This window comes from Mobula birostris, chromosome 22 (assembly GCF_030028105.1).
Source record: "Mobula birostris isolate sMobBir1 chromosome 22, sMobBir1.hap1, whole genome shotgun sequence".
Lineage (NCBI taxonomy): Eukaryota > Metazoa > Chordata > Chondrichthyes > Myliobatiformes > Myliobatidae > Mobula > Mobula birostris.
The window spans coordinates 45,235,273-45,245,094 of record NC_092391.1 but is presented as its reverse complement, the minus strand read 5'-3'; the positions used below and the strand labels follow the sequence as shown (position 1 = coordinate 45,245,094).

At 45.3% G+C, this 9,822-nt stretch overlaps 1 protein-coding gene across 2 annotated transcripts; it reads left to right on the top strand.

Annotated features, from left to right (window-relative positions):
- The first annotated feature begins 359 nt into the window (after window positions 1-359).
- Window positions 360-9,508, top strand: phpt1 (phosphohistidine phosphatase 1). Of its 2 annotated transcripts, none has more exons than XM_072240590.1 (3): window positions 360-541; window positions 6,712-6,836; window positions 9,217-9,508. In XM_072240590.1, the coding sequence occupies exons 1-3, from the start codon at window positions 400-402 to the stop codon at window positions 9,307-9,309; spliced, it is 360 nt and encodes a 119-aa protein (XP_072096691.1). In that variant the 5' UTR covers window positions 360-399; the 3' UTR covers window positions 9,310-9,508. The 2 variants fall into 2 exon arrangements, with proteins under 2 accessions (XP_072096691.1, XP_072096692.1); XM_072240591.1 differs by lacking the exon at window positions 360-541 and adding an exon at window positions 1,860-2,143.
- The last annotated feature ends 314 nt before the right edge of the window (window positions 9,509-9,822 follow it).

The following is a 9,822-nucleotide window of genomic DNA, read 5'->3' as shown; positions in this document are numbered from 1 at the left end:
GTGGGGAATTGGGGAGGTTTGATAAACGGGGACAGGTGGCAGATGAAAGTGCAGGAGGTGGTGTTAATAGCCTGTCGATGGGGGAATAGTTGGGGTAGCCATGCTAGATGGGGAAATGAGGGTGATAGGTGGGGGTGGGTTGGGGCAAATTAGACGGACAGTGAGGAGGACGAAACGAAAGGGGCATAGATGGGTGGGGAGAGGTAGGGGTGGGACTGCAGAGGGTAAACGAGCAGGGTGGAGTTGGGGCACTGCCTGGGACGGTGCGTCGAGGCTGTGGTTTAGACGACGGAGGCACGCCGCTTCGGCACAGGTCGAAGGGTGCGCGCACGTTGCGCGGGGTGAACGGAACGCGCTCTCCGGCGCGCACGCTGGCGCAGGGGCAGGTGGGACAGCGCAATGGCGGCCGCTGTTCTTGAGCGGGTCCCCGACGTGGTGGTGGACTCGAGCGGCGTCTTCAAGTACGTGCTGATCCGTGTCGGGCGGGAGGGCGGTCCCGAGAAGGACATCGTGCGGGGATGGGCCTCGGCGGAGTACCACGGTAACCGGGCAGACGGGAGGTGGGGGGTGAGGATGCCGGTGTATGAGGATGTGAAGAGGGTTGGGAGGTGGGGTGAGAGAAAATGGGTGTGTGAGGTGAGGGGGGTAGAGAGGTGTGGGGAGGCCTAGAGGGGCGTGGGGAGACTTAGAGGGGTGTGGGGAGGTCTGGAGGGGTCTAGAGGGGCGTGGGGAAGTCTAGGATGTGGGGAGGTCTGGAGGGGTCTAGAGGGGCATGGGGAGGTCTAGGGTGTGGGGAGGTCTGGAGGGGTCTAGAGGGGCATGGGGAGGTCTAGGGTGTGGGGAGGTCTGGAGGGGTCTAGAGGGGCGTGGGGAGGTCTGGAGGGGTCTAGAGGGGCATGGGGAGGTCTAGGGTGTGGGGAGGTCTAGAGAGGGGCATGGGGAGGTCTAGGGTGTGGGGAGGTCTGGAGGGGTCTAGAGGGGCATGGGGAGGTCTGGAGGGGTCTAGAGGGGCGTGGGGAGGTCTAGAGGCATGGGGAGGTCTCGAGGGGCATGGGGGACATGCTCAGAGGATGTGTGGGGGCGTGCACAAAGTGGTGTGAGAGGATGTGAATGGAGGCATTGGAAGGAGGAGTGAAGGTGGGGAGGGGTCCATTTGTAGGTTGGAAGTTTTCAGTTCTCTGCTTTCTTTTGGATTGTCACCTCTGACATGTCTCCTCAACCCTGCACTGTCATGTTTATAAAGGCAAATAGCATATGATGACTTTTTCAAGTTTAATGGGGGATATAAGGAGCCGGGTGAAGGTTGATAAAAGAACGATTATTGTAATGTTGGATCAAAGGGAAGCAGGTGTAGTGCAATAGTATACCCAGGAAATTAAATTTTATTGTACAAAAGTTTTCTGGCAGGGGCAAGCGGGAATGGACTGTGTTGTGCTGACACAAGCCACTGCAATGCTAGACTGATGGTGAAAAGCAAACTGCTGACATTTCAGTAGGTCAGGCAGCATCTGTGGAAGGTCAGAGGTAGTCAATATTTTAGGTTAGGATTGTGTTTTAGTTCAAGGTCCTGCATAAGAACTTGGGGTTTCAACCTGAAGCAGGTCTCAACCCAAAAAGTTGACCATCCCTTTGCCTTCATGCATACTGCCTGACCTGACCCACTGAGTTTCTCAGCAGTATTTTTTGTTGAAGGAGGTAGTATTACTGCTATATGTAGGGTGTTGGCTATCCAATAGAATTAGATTGGGGTAAATAGGTAATACTTAGATCAGAATATTGGATGTTCAAGAGATCAAAGTTGCCATCTTGAGTATTCATATTTTTTTTATTTTCATTTAATTTTGAGATGCAGCACAGTAACAAAGTGCTTCCGGACCAACGCGCCTGTGCTGCCCAGTTACACCCATGTTACCAATTAACCTACTAACCCGTACACCTTTGGAATGTGAGAGGAAACTGGACGAAACCCACACTGTCACGAGGAGAAAGTACAAGCTTCTTCCAGACAGCGGTGGAATTACACCAGGGGCACTGGCGCTGTGAAACATTATGCTAATTACTACATCGTGCAGCCTTGTCGTCTATACAAATGATTTGAATGAAGCAACTGGCTATAACATATCTGCTGATACTATAAAGATGGGTGGGTTTGCAAGTTGTGACGAGGTGTTAATTGAGATGGCATATGATTTGCTTTGAAAAAGAGCTGTTCCCTTGTCCACAATCACAGCTGATCTGTTCCCTTTTGTAACCTTAGTTAGTCTTCATTGACCACTGTACTGAACAAACATGCCCTCTACAGTGGTGCTAGGAAATTTGTGAACCCTGTAGGATTTTCTTTATTCCTGCATAAATATGACCTAAAATGTGATCAGATCTTCACGTTAAATCCTAAAACTAGATAAAGAGAACCTAATGAAATAAATAACACAGAAAACATTATGCTTGTTCATTTATTTATTGAGAAAAGTTATCCACTATTACATGTATTTGTTGAAAACGTATGTCAACCTCTGGGGTAATGCCTTCTACAAAAGCTGTTTGGAGTCAATGAGGTGTAAGTTGTAGCGCTGCCCTGCCCTATTTTTAAAAAAAAGTACAGAAAATCAGGTTACTGATAGAGCCTCCTTTTCTCAAGAAAGATCTGTTTATATGCACTATATCTCGATCAGAACAACTTTCAGAGGATCTTAGAAGAATTGTAGAGATGCATGAACTTGGAAAAGACTATACAGCATTTCTAAAGGCCTGAGTGTTCCATTAGTCCGCAGGAAGAGAAATTGTCTACAAATGGAGGAAGCTTGGTTCTGTTGCCCTAGAGATGGGCATCCTGCAAAGATACATCAAGAGCACAACATGCAATGCTGAAGGAGGTGAAAAAGATTCCAAGGGTAACAGCAAAAGACCTGCAGAAATCCCTAGAACTTTCTAAAGTCTCTGTTCATGTGTCCACTATAATAAAAACACTGAAAAAGAATGGTGTTCATGGAAGGACACCACAGAAGAAACCACTGCTGTCCAGAGAAAATATTGCTGCACATCTCAAGTTTACAAAAGACCACCTGGATGTTCTATAATGTTTCTAGGACAATGTTCTGTGGGCAGATGAGACAAAAGTTGAACTTTTTGGCAGAAGTGCACACCACTATGTTTGGAGGAAAAAGGGCACTGCACGCCAACACCAAAACCTCATCCCAACTGTGAAGCATGGTGGAAGGAGCATCATGGTTTGAAGCTGCTTTGCTGCCTCGGGGGCTGGACAGCTTGCAATTGTTGAGGGAACAATGAATTCAAAATTGTATCTACATTTTACAGGAGAATGTCAGGGTAGCAGTCCATCACCTGAAACTCAGTAGAGGCTGGATAATGACACAAGACAATGATCCAAAAGACAAAAGTAAATCAGCAACAGAATGGTTTAAAAAGAAGAAAATTTGTGTTTTGGAATGGCCGAGTCAAAGTCCTGATCTTAATCCTATCAAAATGTTGTGGAAGGATCTAAATCAAGCAGTTCATGAAAGGAAGCACACCAACATCCCAGAGCTGAAGCAGTTTTGTCTGGAGAAATGGCCTAAAATTCCCCCAAGCCAATGTGCAGGACTGATCAACAGTTACCGGAAATGTCTGGTTGAAGTTATTGCTGTACAAGGGGGTTACACCAGTTACTGAAAGCAAAGGTTCACATACTTTTTCCAACAAATACATGTAATAGTGAATCATTTTTCTCAAAAAAAAGTATAATGTTTTTGGTGTTATTTATTTGGTTTCTCTATCTAGTTTTAGGAATTGCGTGTAGATCTGATCACATTTTAGTTCATATTTATGCAGAAATAGAGAAAATTCTACAGGGTTCACTAACTTTCTAGCACCACTGTATTACTTTGAGTCTTGCCTTACTCCCCCTCCAGTTTAGATGTAACTTGTATGGGTCACCTCTGCACCAGAAGAGATCCCTGTGGTCCAAGTAGTTGAATCTCTCCTGCCTTCACTCGCTCTTCAGCCACGCATTGATTTGTCTTGCCCTTCTATTCTGATCCTCATTGGATTGTGATAGTTCATGCAGGCTCGGCACAACTCGGAGCCTTGTTGATATTTCCAGGGTGCAGCCAGTGCTGTCAAATTAGTCTCTGAAAATGTATAGCAAGCCAAATCTGTGCTCTGTCTCCAGAAGTACCTAAGCACAAACCTCAGAGTACAGGCAGTTGTTTCAGACAGACTCCTTGATGTCTGGTGCTTGGGCTTGTGAATGGTCAGCAGCGCTCGAGTAAATCAACAAAGAGGTCTTTAGACTGACTTGCTCCCTACAACGTGCCCAAAAGTTGATGTATCATGAGCTGATGTATTATGAAGTCATACAGCATGAAAACAGACCTGTCGACCCAAATCATCCTATATTCCTCTATTCACTTCCTATCCACGTGCCTGTCCAATGCTTTTAAAATGCTGTGATTATACCTCCGTCTACCATCTTTTCTGGCAGTTTGTATCTTGCACCCTCATCTCCTCTAAATAATTCCCCACTCTCTTTAAAAGTATGTCCTGTAGTGTTAGACTCCCCTGGAAAAAGACTCATGATTGCCTGCTGTATCTATGCTCATAATTTTATAAACTACTTCAAAGTCACCACTCAGCTCCCTATACTCCAGTGAGAATTGACCAAGCCTTTCCAATCTCTCCTTGTAAATAAAGCCCTCCATTCTAGGCAGTATCCTTCTACACTGTTTCCAGATCCTTTCTATGGTGTGGTAGCCAGAAATGCATACAGTATTCCAAATGTTGCCTCATCACTGCCTTGTAGAACTACAACCTGATGTCTCAACTCTTTTACTCAATTCCCCTGCCCGTGAAAGCAAGCCAGCTGAATGCCTCTGTTACTACCCTATCCATCTGTCACCATTGTTAGGGAGCTATGAACTTGCATCCCAAGGTGCCTCTGGCAGCAACACTTCCAAGGTACCTGCTGTTTGCTGTATATGTATGGTCAGTACTGGATGACTCAGAATGCATTACCTCTCACTTGTCTGGATTAAATTCCATCGGCTAATACTGTCCAATTTTCCAGCTGATCTTTATCCTTCTGTTTCTACAGTTCTTGGTATCTACAATTCCAGAAATCTTCATGTTATCAGACCACAGACATTCCAATCTAAATCTCCTCAAATACCTCCAAAAGATTTGCAGACTCCAAATGCTGTCAGGAGTTGCAACTTCTCACTTACTGTATAAACATGAAAGTGGGTTCCACCAGACTGTTGAAATGGCAAGTGGCCTGTAGTCCATAAACCAATTTAAGAACTTCTTGCATGGGACAGCTTTATGTGGTACTTTGCATCCTGAGTTCCCAATATAAAGGGGAAAGAATTCCTGCATTGATAGTCCCTCTATGCCAAATGGCAGACGAGACTGGCAAACGGCAGACAAGGGCAAGAATATAGAAACATGGAATTTGTGCAGGGGCAATGCATTTTTTTTTAAAACCCTGCCTTGCAACTGTTGGGATGGGGCAATGAGAACTCACCCTTGTTCATTGAGTGTTTGTCAGGGCAGTGAAGGGGGAACTGCCTCTGTGTAAGTAACCAGTGCTGACGTTGGCCTGAGAGTTGTTGAAGGGGAAGTGTAGAGGAGTTTCACTGTGTATCTAACTAGATCTGTCCCCACGATGAATGTGCATCTGGTGGGCCAGTTTGGAAGGAACTTTACTCTGTATCTGTTCTGGGAGTATGTGAGAGGATAGGGAAGCTTTAAAGTGTACATAATCTGGGATCTACTTGATTGGTGAGATAAGTCTGGGTGAGACACGTAAACATAGAAAGTGTACAGCACAATACAGGCCCTTCGGCCCACAGTGCTGTGCCGAACATATATTTACTTTAGAAAATACCTAGGGTTACTCATAGCCCTCTATTTTTCTGAGCTCCATGTACCTATCCAGGAGTCTCTTAAAAGACCTTATCGTATCAGCCTCCACCACCATCGCCAGCAGCCCCATTCCACGCACTCACCACTCTCTGTGTTTTTTAAAAAAACAGTTACCCCTGATATCTCCTCTGTACCTACTTCCAAGTACCTTAGAACTGTGCCCTCTCGTGTTAGCCATTTTAGCCCTGGGAAAAAGCCTCTGACTATCCACATGATCAATGCCTCTCGTCATCTTATACATCTCTATCGGGTCACTTCTCATCCTCTGTCACTCCAAGGCGAAAAGGCCAAGTTCATCAAGCTATTCTCATAAGGCATGCTCCACAATCCAAGCAACATCCTTGTAAATCTCCTCTGCACCCTTTCTATGGTTTCCACATCCTTCCTGTAGTGAGGTGACCAGAACTGAGCACAGTACTCCAAGTAGGGTCTGACCAGGGTCCAAAATACCTCTCGGCTCCTAAACTCAATCCCACAGCTGATGAGACGTTACAGTAATGGCACTTCTGGCCTGTGAGTGGTGAATCTATGGAATTCATTCCCACAGACAGCTGTGGAGGCCAAGTCATTGGGGATATTTAAAGTAACGATTGATAGATTCTTGATTAATGAGGATGTCAGAGATTATGGGGAGGAGAATGGGGTTAAGAAGAGAAAATAAATCAGCCATGATCACAAAAATAGCCTAATTCTGCTCTTATGCATTACGGTTTTATGTAGTGGGCATGTTTTAGTGTATTGCCTGATAAGGTAGCCTTAGACTTGAAAATGTTTTGTATCTTCCTTTAACAGCGGATATCTACGACCAGGTCTCTATGGAGATTGAGAAGCAGGGCCTTTACTGTGAGTGCCAGGGTGGAGGTCGAATCAGGCACGATAATGGAGAGAAGAAGATACATGTTTACGGATACTCCATGGTGAGTAATTGTTGGGAAATTGGTTACTGGGATAGCACCAGACTCCATCCTGTGGCTCTGGTGTCAAGAAGCTGAAGATCAAGACCTCAAGGATAGTGACTCCTCCCAGTGCCTCCTGTTAGTGAGACAGGCAGTGAATTTGTGGCTGAGGAGCTGCTGCAGGGGACAAGGATTCATGTTCTTTGGGATTAATCTTCTGTGGCAGTGATTACCTGTACTGGTGGCACCTTTGCTCAAGGGGGACAAATAACATGGCAGAGAGATTCACTCGTGCTCCTTGGCTCCTTCAGTTTAAACTGAATTATAGGACCCTGGGCAGTAAAGAGACTGTTGAGAAGTCAGGTGAAAATGCTGTAGCCAGTGAATGGTCAGGATAGCCGTGTGCACAGTAAAAGGAGAGGAATGACTGCTGGTTTAAACTGGTTTATTTCAATGCATAACAGGTAAGGTGGGTGAACTCAAGGCATGGATTGACCCTGGGGGCTGGGATATTACAGAAGCATGACTGAGAGAAGGGCAAGACTGGCAGCTTAATATTTCAGGATACAGATGACCGGTACAGGAAAGAGAGCCTTTTTGATGAGGGGGTACACAACGGTACGTAGAGAGGATGTTCCTAGGGTATCATTACTGAAGACATTTGGTTAGGGCATGGATAGGAGGGGCTGGGGTCAAAATGGGGCTGGCTTACTTTGGGCCTGTTTCCCTGTTGTATTATTCTATAACTACGGGCAGTATGCAGGCTGGTTATCAAGCTGTTGTTTCTACACTAATCTTATGAAGACCTTGGTTACATTAGACAGACTTCCTCCTCCACAACTGAGCACCCTCATTGTTAGATAGTGTACGATATTCACAACCAGTGTGTAACAGCTTTCGCTTCTGCTGCTGTTCATGGAGAAAACGGCAGCCTCTAAGTGAAAAGTGATGGCCTGATGGATGACACAGAGCAGCACAGAACTCTGCTTGCATAAAACAATGATCCTTTGGGTAATATTGAGCAATTCTCTTTAGGCACTTGTCCTGATTAACACAACTAATCACAGGTCATCTGGCCTGCACAGAGCTTTCTGTGGAGGTGTTGGTACATAATGTAGGGTTATTTAAGCTCATATGTTGCTGCAAGTTCTAATAATCCTGAGCGGATGGAGCTCTGCCTCACGAGGTTAATCTGTCAGCACCGCTGATTTCTGCTGTGTTCCATCCTTGTTTAATCTGTGATAAGTTTGCCTTCAGTACTGTGGCACTGAGAACATTGGATTGCTTCCTTTGTGGCTGGAAATTCAGGCCACCCACTGCCTCGGCTGAATATTAACATAACAGTTACACCCATCTGCACAAGCATTCACAAGAGTCCTTGAGTTTGCTGCTGGAAGTAGTAAGTGTGCATTCACTTTATTGTACCTTGCCAGTAAATATGATCAAGTAAAGACTTGCGAAGTCAGATGATGACCCTGAACTTGGTGTTCCATTCAGGGTCATCTTCTCTAGTCTCAGCTCCATTTTTCTACCGTACACCCATGAACCTGACTTCTCTGTCGGAAAATCTCTTTTCATTGACTACACTTCCAGAGCAGTCTCAGGGAGAGATTGCAAAGATTAGTGACTTTCTGAAAGAAATTCCTCCTCATCTTCACCTTAAACAGCTGATCGCTTATTCTGAAACATGTCTCTGACTTGTAGGTTCCCTGTTAGGGGAAACAAGCTGTAAGCATTTCTCCTGCTAAGCCCATTTAGAACTTTAATTCCACTGAATTTAGGCAGACTCTATTCAGTTTTTTTTCTTAGAAGACAACCCTTTATTCCAGGAATCAACCTAGTATTCTTTGAGCTACTTTCAATGTAAATCTATCCCTCCTTAGACACAGAGCCAAAACTGCACCCAGTGCCCAGCAATCTATACAGTTGTACCAAGACTTAACTATTTTTAAACTCCATCCACTTTGTTGTAAAGGTTTTAATTTGCTTTCCATTTACCAGCTGTTTCTGCACGTTAAATTGTTTTGTCACAGGCACAGACAGTCACTCTGTACCCGACATTCTGTTGTTCAGGTATAGGCACAGTCACTCTGCACCTGACATTCTGTGTTTCATTTACAGGCACAGTCAGTCACTCTGTACCCAACATTGTTGTTCACGTACAGGCTCAGCCAGTCACTCTGTACCCCACCATTCTGTGTTTCATGTACAGGTGCAGCCAAATCCCAGCATTCTGTTGCTCTTTCTGTGCCCCATTTAATCCGATTTTTGCTGTATTTGCCAAAGTGGATGTGGATAACCTCATTTCCCACAGCAAACTCCATCTGTCACCTCTGTGTTCACATGGCTTTATTGCTCGAGGCTGTGATTCTTCTAATCATATCTTTTGTCTCCACCACAGGGCTTTGGTCGGGCAAAACATGAAATAACAACACAGATCCTGAAGGTGAAGTACCCAGACTATACTGTGACCTGGGCAGATGAAGGGTACTGAGATGGCCGAGGACACACTCCACCTCCGGGTTGATACAGCAGCACTGCTGACAGTGTTAAAAACTTCTTGCCTGTGGGCTAAGGCCTCCTGATGTAAAAGCAACTCAGCTCAATTAATCTAGAAGTTTTTTGCTGCAACTGCACTGCCTGTTCCACTGATCATGTATGATGTGATCTTTGTTAAAGAATGATTCATCCTTTACAGTGGGAGATTTTTCTCATTAGCTCTGAATCTTTCCCCAACCACACAGATCACCATTCAGCTTGGAGGGTGTGTCTGCTGAGTCACCTAATGTGCAATCAAGTTGCAGTCTAATGATGATCCTTGTGTGTGAAAGATTTAAGGGTAGCGTTTCAGATGATTAAAAGATTTAGGAGGGCAAATAGAAAGCTCCCATGGTGTAAGAATACAAACTGAGAAGACGTGACCCCGGGATTAGGGGATGTCAGAAAGCACAAGGGAAACGTGTAATTCCCTGGCTCTGAAACATTAAAACTAAATTTATTAGACCTC

What these genes read in the sequence shown, in the direction of transcription:
- phpt1 (XM_072240590.1), top strand. Translation starts at nt 400, where the DNA reads ATGGCGGCCGCTGTTCTTGAGCGGGTCCCCGACGTGGTGGTGGACTCG. An exon ending in GGCCTCGGCGGAGTACCACG is followed by an intron (nt 542 to 6,711) that starts GTAACCGGGCAG and finishes TTCCTTTAACAG; the next exon opens with CGGATATCTACGACCAGGTC. An exon ending in ATGTTTACGGATACTCCATG is followed by an intron (nt 6,837 to 9,216) that starts GTGAGTAATTGT and finishes TCTCCACCACAG; the next exon opens with GGCTTTGGTCGGGCAAAACA.